At 43.6% G+C, this 12,482-nt stretch overlaps 1 protein-coding gene across 2 annotated transcripts in view; it reads left to right on the top strand.

Moving 5' to 3' along the window:
• The window catches only part of LOC310686517 (bifunctional heparan sulfate N-deacetylase/N-sulfotransferase 4), a 139,509-nt gene that overhangs the window by 48,619 nt on the left and 78,408 nt on the right, over positions 1 to 12,482 (top strand). For both annotated transcript variants that reach the window (XM_083460255.1, XM_083460254.1), the window contains one exon: positions 11,943 to 12,030. In XM_083460255.1, the coding sequence (XP_083316381.1) occupies positions 11,943 to 12,030 (88 nt within the window). The remainder of the gene's footprint in view (positions 1 to 11,942; positions 12,031 to 12,482) is intronic.

Raw genomic sequence — 12,482 nt, 5'->3', positions numbered from 1 at the left:
ATGATCTATATGGGTAGAGAACTCTGGTCTGCTTCTGTCCTGTGTCTATTCCATCCCCTCTTGCCTTGCGTCTTTTCCAGCACTTCACAAAGTCCTAAAGCCAACTCTGTTCTGAGAAAATGTTTGGCAGTTATGTAAATAATTCGTGTTGCTTTTTTTTTTAAGGAAGCTGTTCAAAATTGGACATCATTATTGTGAAAATGTGATGCATTCTTCACAGTCAGTGGGTTGTATCCAACAAAGGAATCTCATTAGCGCAAGGACTTCTGTCTGTGTAATGGGACTTCTTTGTCTCTCCCTGTCCTGCTACAAATTAATGGTTCTTTTTGGATCCGTTTTTAGCTGGTTCTTTAGGAGAAAGAAACACAAGTAGACCCAGAGAGTTGCAACTCAGTAAAACACTTTTAGTGTACACATCAAAATCACAGTCCCTAACACACACACACACACACACACACACACACACACACACACACACATTCTCAATCATACTCACCAATTCTACACCAATAGCTGATCAGGCTATGGCAAGAGGACAGGTTGCAGCACGGGGAATCTCACACACTTTTCCACTTTATATACTTTCAACCAGACATTCCAGACATCAGTTCCTCATCCAAGTTGTTTATCACGTAGTTCCTCACATCCTCATTAGTCAATCTTGATCAACACCCATCCTTTGTTATCGGCCTATTTGTATGTCAAGTCTCATGAGCTCAGCACATCTTCCTCCACTTGCCAACCTTATCAGTCCCACAAGTCTTAAGAAGCCTCCATTTTAGAGTGGTGTTCTTCAGCCTAAAAACAGGCCTATACTCATTCCTCCATTCATACCATAAATCTCTAATGAATATGATTGTTATACTCATTACATTCCCACCTAATACACCCTGAATCTGCTTCAGAGGATTGGAGCAAAACCCCAGAACAGATTTAGGGGACATGTTGGCAGAGGAAGAGGAAGTGTCATGGTGCATGTGGAAGCCCTTCGACGAACAGTGACTTTGTTGGATAAAGGTAAAGGGACCCCTGACCATTAGGTCCAGTCGTGACCGACTCTGGGGTTGCGGCGCTCATTTTGCTTTATTGGCCAAGGGAGCCAGCGTACAGCTAAGCCACTTCTGGCGAACCAGAGCAGAGCACGGAAACACTGTTTAACTTCCCACTGGAGTGGTACCTATTTATCTACTTGCACTTTGACCTGCTTTCAAACTGCTAGGTTGGCAGGAGCAGGGACCGAGCAACAGGAGCTCACCCCGTCATGGGGATTCGAACTGCTGACCTTCTGATCAGCAAGCCCAAGAGGCTCTGTGGTTTAACCCACAGCGCCACCCGCATCCCACAACTTTGACTTTGTTAGATACTACCTGGTAATTTTGCAACATTGTAACTATCTGGCAAAGGGCAAAGGAAAGGAAGACCTCCTATATTTGTTTAATTTGTACCTTGGACTTAACAGTGGTGGAAAGAACAGGCCTAGAGTCTAGTACTTAAAGGTTTTGAGAATCCTGTTAGGTGAATCTAGTCCACAGGAAACACAATCTCTCATGACAATTGCAGGAAAATTGGAGATTTGAAGATGTCTTCACTCTTCTAGTCACTCCCCCCTCTCTCTCATAACATATAGTGCAATAGAAATGAGGTGCTAAAAACACATATATCACTACTGGCCATGTACCTCCCACTGTGGCTGGTTCATAAGCAGTAAATTTTGAGCATAGAATTAAGATTACTGAGTTTAAGATAAATGTTTGAGATAAATGCAACGGAGGGTGAAGGGATTAAAAACAAACAAACCAAGGTTACCCAAATAAATAATTTACAGGAATAATAAAGAATTGAGAGGAAAGGTCCGATTATAGTTTAGTGGAACTGAAAACAAGTCTAGCGGGCCCAGTAAATGGCTCAAAGAATTTTCTTTCTTTCTTTTTAGCTTTCAAAAGTTAGATGTATAAAACATTAACTCATTTTCATCATTTTGATTTATTTTCAGATGTGGAAAACTAAGCAGATGGCAAACTAGGAAAAGCAGTGGGTTGTGTATTGTTAGAAAATGATTCCCCCCCTCTCTGACAATCTCATTTATATTTAGCCCACAAGTGGTTGTAATTCCTCCCAAAATAACATTTTAATTATAAATAATGAATATTTCATAATGATTTAAATCAGTGTTTCCCCAGTTTTTGATTCCTGGAGCACAATGCTGCTGCTGCTGCTGTTGTTTTCTGGAATAAAACTGGTTCCGTAGTTATAATTATTTCAATTAAAAAGATACACATATTTGCTCAGTTGGCTCTCAAAACAATTGGCAAGTATCATATTTGCAGCTGCAGGGCAGCCCAATTCAGTGGCGCAGCGTGGGGGGTGCCAGGGGTGCCGGCTGCACCGGGCGCAACATCTGAGGGGGCGCGCTCGCCGCCTCCGGAGTCTCCGAAGAGCCTCGGGCGCAGGCTGTAGCACCAGGGCCACGGCCAAGAAGCCGAAGCTGAAGAGCCCGCTGAGCGCCGCGCCCTGGCAGAGCGCGCCGGGAGGCACCACCTCCAGGGCCCGGCGGCAGCCGCAGCACCTCGCCACCATCCCGCCGCCAGACTTGCTTGCGCAGGCACGGCCGCCCGCGGCCGACGCTGCTGCCTCTGGAGGCGGACACGTGGAGAGAAACAGCGGCAGCCGAGCGGGAGACTCTCCCTTTCTCACTGCAACGCGAGGGAGAGTGTCAGGTGGAAATGCGCGCGCGCCCCCCAAGCCGCATCTTCCCGGGGGTTGGGGGGCGAAGCCGCCGGGTATTTGCGCCCCAAATTGGGGCGACCGCAAAAAGCCACCCTGCCAGCAGCAAGCTTCAAGGTCAAAGGCTCCCTTCGAGGAAGCTGCGATCCTCTTTCCAATTAAGTCCCCCCCCCACTCCAGCTCAGTTCAGTGGGAGGTGGATTTCCCGGGTCTCTTGTCCCTTAGAGGGCGCCTCTCATCACCCCGCCATTCTGAGAGCAGGGAGGGCGCCTCTCAGGAGACTTTCCCCCGCATTTGCTTTCCCGCTCAGGAAAGCGCGCGCGGCCCCGGCTGGATCTGCAACTCTTCTGGTGAGCGAGGTTTAAAGCAGAGGCAGGCGCTCCTTCTTGGACGGATGCCTGGAAGAAAAAGACCCCGCGGTCTCTTCCTTTCCTTCCCCTGCAGAGACCAGCCACGTCCCTCAGCCGAGGCTGCCTTGCTTCTCAAAAGAGCCGGTCTACTACAGTTCGTGGCTGCATGGGAGAGCGCTGCTTTCCTTGCAAAAGGCCCCCAGGTTGAGTCGCCGGCACCTCCAGCTATGAGAGGATGGGAGCAGTGGCGTAGCGTGGGGGGTGCAGGAGGGGTCGGCCACACCTGGCGCAACATCTGGGGGTTAGGGGGCGCAAATCCATGGGTTAGGGGGCGCAAATTACTTGCCTTGCCCCGGGTGCTGACAACCCACGCTACGCCACTGGCCCAATTACTACTGCAGTCTGGGTCCACTTTTGCCCAGGGGGTTCCCACCGTGCTTTCTGGGGTAAAGGGTATAGCTGAGCCAAAATTTCCTAGACAATGAATTTCTGAGAAAAATTGTGACATTTTCCTTCTTTTACCCCCGTCCCCCGCTTAACCCCTGCTTAAAAAGGAAGGTTACTTTGCTGAATATTCTCCAAAACTTCACCATGCTTTTTGTGGCAGCTATCCTCCCGCTGCCCTTCCCCTGGAAAGACTTTAAGTTATGGAGGATTCAAAATGGCATTCGAGCCGCCAACCCACTTGCTGTTACTACTTGGCCCTTAGGAAAAAAGAAGGGAGTTGTAATTCTACCACTAATGGTGAGGGTCCACCCCTCTGAAAACTTATTGGATAATTTCTTCTCTCCCTGAAGAAACTGGGTGCAGTTTCTCCAACTAGAAATGTTTTGAGAGAACATTTTCACCTGGCTTTCCTTTGGGATTAAAACACATTCTTACTTTCTCCTTCAGAAGGCAAAGAGGGGAATTCAATGTTCTACAGCACCTCAAAAAAGTAACATGTATAAAACAGTAAATATATATATTATTTAATTTTTTTATTCACCCCAAATACAGTAGTACCTCAGGTTACATATGCTTCAGGTTACATACGCTTCAGGTTACAGAGTCCGCTAACCCAGAAATAGTGCTTCAGGTTAAGAACTTTGCTTCAGGATGAGAACAGAAATCGTGCTCCGGCAGCACGGCAGCAGCAGGAGGCCCCATTAGCTAAAGTGGTGCTTCAGGTTAAGAACAGTTTCAGGTTAAGAATGGACCTCTGGAATGAGTTAAGTACTTAACCTGAGGTACCACTGTATATTAATGTCCAGTTGGGAAGTCCCTATCTTAGAGCAGTTCCTCCTGCCGGTCCAGCTCTCCATTCATCATGGTGCTATCCAGCACTAAAAGAAAGGAGGTGGCGGCTGCTAAGATAGTGGAGTTTATACAATTGGGCATAATATTAAATTTTATTTTCCCTTAATAAATTTGCATGCCACTTTTCAAGGACGCATCTTCTCAAAATGCTTTACAAACCACATGCCATTATATAATTTTATTGAGATGTCTCCAAAGGGCTTAGTTAAAATGGCACAGTGAGCATTAGACATAAAGAACTTTAGAACCCACAATAGTCATTATCTAATGCATTGTGCCCACAGGAAAGGCAGGATGCAAAGAGAAATATCCACACAAGGCATGACATTCAGAGCTTGTATCCTGGCCATTAAATGCTGGGTTTTAATTGTACCTCTTTCCTTTCACTGATGCTTTTATTTCTCTCCTTGAAAAGTTATTATTATTTTAATATTAACATTTCAATTTTTTTCCTGCTGAAGGGTATAACTGATTTCAAGGTTTTCTTTTCATGGTTTGATGAAGCCTCAATTAAGATAAGCTTACTAGGCTATGTCACCATTGATACAACTAGCTATAGCTATTAAATCCCCAGCACCGCATTACAAGGCTTATTTTTACCTACCTTCAGCTTCCTAGTGTGGATTTCTGTTGTCATCTCTCCAAAGTGAAGTTATCCAACCCTGTATAAAAGGGTTTCGATAATGGATGGGTTGTGAGACTTCTAACCGCACAATCGAAAGTGTTTCACTACTTCTCGAGGACACTGCAATGCCATTGACATGATTGAGCAGCAAGATTTGAGACCTAGCAGTATATCCTTCCAGATACACTGTAGTAACTGCTATTACTGCCCATAAGTGATGCCAAGTCTCAAGTAGGAAGAAAATAGTGCGCTAGAGTCTCAGGCCTGAGGTATGCCCTTTTCTTCCATTCATTTCAGCCATGTGAAATAGATGGTTATGTACTTCTGGATGAACCAGCAGTTTTTCTGTGTCCCAGAATTCCAATCTTCAATCATCCTGATTCTCCTTTACTAACCCAGAGTCTCTAGTTTGCTTAAAAGAAATGACCCTGTTACTGAAAATGAAGGAATATTACTAGGATCAGTGGGAGGGGCCAGACAATACTCCACTCCACATATAGAATATCATTGCATCACTGTTTATAGTGACCATACTGGACGAAATAATGAAAACATATTTTGAGTTACCTGTAGGAGTTTGCGCCCCAAAAGGTAGTTTATTCTTCCCAGCCTCCATAAGTAATATTTAACTCTGGGTGTCTACAATTCTTAATTAGGAAAGGCTCCTGCCTCATATATCACACTTGTTTTCCTAGAAAAGTGGCAAACTTTTTCTCTTGGTCATTCATTTTTAAGATATTATCAGCAGCTTTATGCAAACAACCAAATAGGGTGTTGCAGTAGTAGCAATACCGATGGTCAATAACTCATGAGTAATTGGTGTATTTGTTTCCACGCTACACCATTCATCTCGCTCAGCAGAAATTGGTAACCTATAGAGGCATGGCTGCAGGCAGGTACCCTGAATTATGGGTAATTAGATTCCAGACAGTTTTCGGATTCTTAGAGGTACAAAAGAGCAGCACAAGGGGTTTTATTGGTACCAGTACTACTACTTCTAATGTGAAGAGCTGAGAGAAAATGTGATTTTATTTTTTACTACTCTTCCAGTCTGTACATCATCTATTAATATAAAGTAAGAGGTCAATTAAGTACTGCTCTCTACTGAATAAAGACAGTTTTAGAAATATGACCATGTTAGGAAATGCATCTACAGTACAGCTAACATGGGAAAGAGCTGGTAAAACTTCTTTTTATTTGTGCCACTCTACAGTTTTCAGACAGCACGAAGAATACCATGATAGTCCAAAAATCTGAAGTTGTGGATTCTGACACATATTTTAATTCTATATTGGAGGGGGGGCTTTTAAAATGTCTTAAAGTAACTACCAAACTACTAAAGTGTACACCCTGTTCCCTAGAGCTGTTGTAGCATCTTACAAAAAATATTTAGACAATCTGTTCAATAAAAGAAAACATGTAGTCACGAAACAATATAAATATAATTAGAACTAGTACATGTAAAGCTCAGTTTTTGAAAGTGTTCAAGCATCCAAGAACACAGACAAGGGCTTCCTGTAAAGCAAAGTCTTGCTCTTGATTAGCTTCAGTGGCGTAGCGTGGGGGGTGCAGGGGGGGCCGGCCACACCGGGCGCAACATCTGGGGGTTAGGGTTAGGGGGCGCAAATCCACGGGTTAGGGGCGCAAATCCACGGGTTAGGGGGTGCAAATTACTTGCCTTGCCCCGGGTGCTGACAACCCACGCTATGCCACTGATTAGCTTCACAAATTGTAAGAGTGAACAAGCCAGGTCCTCAGGTCTTGCATCTGGGCTTCGCATAGGCTGACCACTGTGAGAATAGGATCATAGAATCATAGAATTGGAGAGTTGGAAGGGACCTGGGGGATCTAGTCCAACCCCCTGCAATGCAGTAATATGCAGCTGTCCCATACGGGGATTGAACCTGAAACCTTGGCATTATCAGCACCATGTTCTAACCAACTGGACTAGATGCTGGACTAGACCAACCATTGGCCTGATCCAGCAGGCTCTTTATGTGTTATTCTTTTTTGCTGTTATTTATTTATTTAGACGGTTTATACCCTGCATTTCAATTGTGTTACTCTCAAGGTGTCAGGAGAGGAGAAGCAAGCTCTCTGCAGCTGCTCTTTCACTGTCCAGTGGATGGGACCAGGTTAATCTCTCCTCTTTGCCATGATCTTCCAGAGGCTCCAGGTCCCCAGGAGTGCGGAGTGGAAAGAACCCCGAGTGTGCATCCCTTTGTTTTCAGCACAAGGGCACCAGCCTCTTATTTGAGTCTACCACATGCACCCTCTCAGTTGAGCTCAATAGCATCGATCTCATGGGATGTGTGGCCAGTGGCGAAGGAAAGGGGGGACGGAGGGAGCGCACCGCCCCCGGCACCGTCTCTGGCAGGGTGACAAGAGGGCACCCCACAGGGTGGCAAAGGCCACCGCCTCCCCAAGGCATACTATCCCCACCCACATCTGCTCTTGCTCTAACCACCACCGCCTCAGAGTCATTGCTGCTGTCTCGGGCGGAATGGGGTGGGGTGTGGGTGGCACATGTGGACGGAGAGAGGGAAAGAGAGAGTGACTTGCCCAGCTCTCCCTCTCGTGCACACCCAATGCCTGACTCTTCTGATGCAGCAGGGCAAAGGGCTGGGCACGTGAGGCAGAGAGAGAGAGCAGAGCCCCACAGATGTTTGCGGCGCCATCAGCAAACCACCCGTACGAGCGGCGGCTGCAGCCGCGAGCAGATGATCCCACCGCTTAACGGATGGCATGCACATGCGCTGTATGTAGCAGTGCCATGCATACACCATACGGTCGGTTTGCCCCGCCCCAGGTATCGTTCATGCTTCGTTCACCCCTGTGCCAGCTGCCAATCACTGCCTTGAGTTTCATGATGGAAGAAAGGTGTAATATAAATGTACAATGGTACCTTGGGTTAAGAACTTAATTCGTTCTGGAGGTCCTGAAACTGTTCTTAACCTGAGGCACCACTTTAGCTAATGGGGCCTCCCACTGCTGCCATCGCTAAATTTCTGTTCTCATCCTGAAGCAAAGTTCTTGAGGTACTATTTCTGGGTTAGCGGAGTCTGTAAGCTGAAGCGTCTATAATCTGAAGCGTCTGTAACCCAAGGTACCACTGTACTCTATCATTCAGTTTCCCCCCTTTTTGAGAGCTGTATTGTAGTACAGATTTTAAGGTTGTAATTGTAACTGAGCCATTAAACCCGGCTTCCCAGCTACACACACAGAAAAAGAGGCATGTGCAGACTAGCTCTAGTCTCCATGGCATTTCCATATCTCTCTGCATATCCTTACAACGTAGACAAAATAAGTATTCAATTAGTCACATCCATGCATGTGATACTAAAATGACTCAGGCTATTGATTAGACTTGCCTCCCTTTTCTGATAAGAAATGTGAGATTAGGTGGGGGGGTTACTCAATTAATCCGGCATCTGTCTTCTCCACCTTTATAAACTATTCCTCATGCAAACAAGGGATCTGGCTTCAAGAGAGGTATCGATCGAGGCAGACCTTTTGGGTTAGAAGCAAAGCCTCTTTAATTACTTTGGCTGACTTTTGTTTTTTACAACATCTCGGGACCCATAGCTCCCACATTTTAGTGTTGTTATCACTTAGCTTATATTTAGAGCTTTCCTGTGCCAGAGGAATCATTGCCGACCCAGTCTGGTTTTGCCTTTTCTTGGCGCAGAAGTAAGGCAGAGAGAAAAAGGCTATTCCTCTGGTTTCTCTAAGGATTTGATAACCTCTTCACTCTCCTTAGCTAGAGGTGTTTTGACCTTTAATTAAAAGGCAAATTTGTTGTCTTCCATTCAGAAGACAGCAAATAATGATCTCATTAAAATGAGGTTAGTGTTTCAGGCCTTAGAGCAATAAGAGCTGAAGTCTCATTAGTAGCTAACAATCCAGAACACAGCACATAAATAAAGCTAATATGGCAGAGCAAAAAGCCTTGGTGCATTAAATTTGAGCAGAATCAAATGTTTACAGTCAGTGATGTCTGGGGCATGAAGTTTTAATGTACTTAATAAAGGAAAGCAAATTGCTTCCTATTAGCCATGAAATGTTCCCGGAGAACTAGCGCCCACCCCTCCAAAAAAAGTTTATTATGCAAATGAAGGAGATAGTTGTAATTAACAAGGACATTTTGGGAAAATATCACTCCTGCCTTAATAAATGTGACAATTATGAAGAATAAAGACAAGGCAACTCAAACCTACAAAATGTAATTACACGGATGAATCTAAAATGCTGCTGAGTGGAGTCAAGATATAAATAAATAAAGAGAATTATCCTATGGACACTGAGGAGAGGTTCATACTCCTACGAACAAAGGAGAAAAGCAATTAATATAATGAAACCAACAATTCCACAAAGATTCTGAGCAACTGAAGTGCTTCATTTGGTGCCTTTGCTGAATACAAACTGCTAAACTAGGCATTCTGATGTGAGCCTTTCTGAATGCAAAGATTCCTGATTATACTTTCCTTGAGAAGCAATATTTATTTCGCCAGATTTGAAAGACTCTGTTCTTTAAAAAAAATATGTACAAAAAATCCTGAAACTATGTTGAGTTTCAATGAGAGGGAAATGGCTAAACTCATGGATGGGTGGAGGAGGGGGCAGAAGTATCTAAAAACAAATATGATTTCATATTTGAAGTCTACGAGAAGCGTAATTTTTATTATACTTCTCAGTCCATTCCCACTTACTTCAGGCTGGCTGCCAGCTTTGAACCTCAGCATTTTAAAACTCTATGGCAGTAAGAGAAGGGGGTTGTAGAGAACGGGAAACAGAAAAAGTGTATTTTCCCTTTTCTTTCCTCCTGAATCATCTCTGGGGTGTTTTGATATTACAGCATACATCCTTCCCAACCTAATTTACCTGCTCGTGAAATATGCCTTCTCAGCTTGTTAGGCGTTTGAGCAAACCAATTCCATCTTCCCTACTGTTCTTTCTAAAAATTAACACTCATTGCAACATCTCAATATTTGCAGATTCTTGTCAGGCTCTTAAGGTGGGTGGTGGCTGCTTGTTAAAACTTTTTTTTTATTTTAGTTTATAAACTTGCATACTTTTACTTACCTAGGGACTCCACTTAAGTATGTAGACATGCCTCCCTTATGGGAATGTGTGCGTGTTTTGCTTCTAAACCACCCCAGCCTTGCTGTTAGAAGTAATGACACCGCCAAACTTTAAATATTATAGCAGCACTGAGTATGCCTCTGGGATGTTGCTGCCATATGCTTCCTATCATACCAGTTTTAATCTGATTGTTTCCCCTGAATGCTGGCTACTGACTTCCAATACTTTTCTTTAAGAACAGATAAATAATGTATTAAGCACATATTACATCTAATTTAGAATAGATGGGGGGGGCAAAGTGAAGGGAGAGTTTAATACTAATATTTGCTGTTCAATGTGGTTTATTTATTTTATGCAGAGGACAATGTAAGCATTCGCATCCACTAATTACATTCAAATTCAGTAAGCACGTGCAAAAAAAAAAAAAAAAAAATTAACCACATTGATTCAATTTAAATGTATACATTTTGCTCCTCCTACGGTTCAATAGACTGACAAGCAACTAATTTAGAAACAGTGGTTAACCTATGTAAAATATACCGGTAATTGAATGGGATTCATAGAATCATAGAGCTGGAAGGGATCTGAGGATGATCTAGTCCAACCGCCTGCAATGCAGGAAAATGCAGTTGTCCCAAATGGGGCTCAATCCCACAACCAGTGTTTCTCAAACTTGGGTCTCTCTGCTCTTGGACTGCAATTCCCATCATCCCTGACCACTGGGCCTGCTAGCTAAGGATGATGGGAGTTGTAGTCCAAAATCAGCCAGAGACCCAAGTTTGAGAAACACTGACCTAGAGCATTATCAGCACCATGCTTTAACCAACTGAGCTATCCAAACTGACCAACTCTAATAAATCTAGTGACTGATTACATCTCAGAGTACCTAAAACAGGGGTTGCCAACATTTTTAGGACACATGAAGATTTTTGAGTGAGTGCTGTGGGTGCCACTTTCCTTTGGACACTGCAGCAGAGTTGATCTGAGCCTTGAAAAGTAGATAGAACTGAAAGAGAAAGTGAGGAAGACCGTCATATTTCCAACTTCCTCCTTCAGCTGTATGTACTTTTCAAGGGAAGAAAAGGTAACCGGCCCAACATGGCCTCATGGCAGTAAGGGTGGGAGTAATTGGTTCAGAGATTTGTGCATCTCAGGAGAAGACATCAAGGACACCATTGCATCCATAGGTGCCGTGTTGGCAACCCATGAACTATAAGATTAAAACATTAATAGCAAATTGACAACCTAAATCCAGTCCATCAGATAATTTTGAGGAAGGTCCCTTTGCACAAATGACTACTTCATTGAATAGGAGTGTTGGAGTATTGCAGACACAGGGAGAAGTGTTGAAGACACAGGGAAACAAATCAGTTAATGTGCATTGGCAGAAGTTAACCCAGCTCCCTCTCTGGTGCATACAGCAAGTGCAAATGCAATTTGAAACACAGATGGAGAAAACACAGACCTCAATTCAAACAGTGAACCAGATCCAGATGTTCTGTCATCACCACATCACTAGGAGTTTCTGTGGTCACTGAACTTAGCCTGTGACCCTAAGCACACTTACTAGGGAGTAATTCCCGTTGACTAAAGTGGGATTTGCTTCTGGATAAACATGCAGGTGATTGCAATGCAAATTTATAAAATCTAATGATAAATTGTATGATAAATGATAAACTGTAATGTTAGTTTTCCTTAACATAAGTCTTACACCTATTTCTAGGTTAGATTAGAGATGGGAAGTGGAATTCACTGATATATGATCATATTTGCAAGGATTCTAAATGCTATAGCCTAAGAAACATCAGTTTTAAAAAAGAGGCTTTTTTTTCTAAATGCGTGCTATTTCTTATTTGTTTCAGGCCTTACTAGAGACTCAAACTTTACTACGCACTCAGGTTGCAAATTTTACCTTCAACCTTGGATTTTCAGGAAAGTTTTACCACACAGGTAAGAAGGAATCATTTAGTTTCAGGTTAAGGAGGTGAAATACATTGAAACCATTTTGTCTTGGCATGCTCAGTAGCTGGTAACAGAATACTGAAATTATATTTCATTTTTACAAAATTACGTTGTGAGAATTTCCGTCTCTAAATGTAATTTAACATTAGTTATGATATTGGAATTTTGAATGATTCATCCTTTAAAAAATATCAGTGAAGAAATTGCCCTTCATCATCAGGAAAAATGGTTCACCAATATATATGTTTGCTGACTAAAGAACTTTGATCTTCTGGCTCTGGGTTGGCATCAGCAGTCAGCATTTTGGGGTACCTACCAAGAGTCCCTGCCCCAGCAATGGGGGACTGACAAGAGTCCCCTGGAACTGCTCCCTCCCTTCTTCATCGCAATGTGCTTGTTCACCTCTTCTCCCTCTGGTCCAAACAATGGTATTAGTGAGA

The sequence above is a fragment of the Podarcis liolepis genome (assembly GCF_965112155.1).
Source record: "Podarcis liolepis genome assembly, chromosome: 9".
In the NCBI taxonomy this organism is placed as follows: Eukaryota; Metazoa; Chordata; class Lepidosauria; order Squamata; family Lacertidae; genus Podarcis; species Podarcis liolepis.
This window is presented reverse-complemented; position numbering and strand designations above follow the sequence as displayed.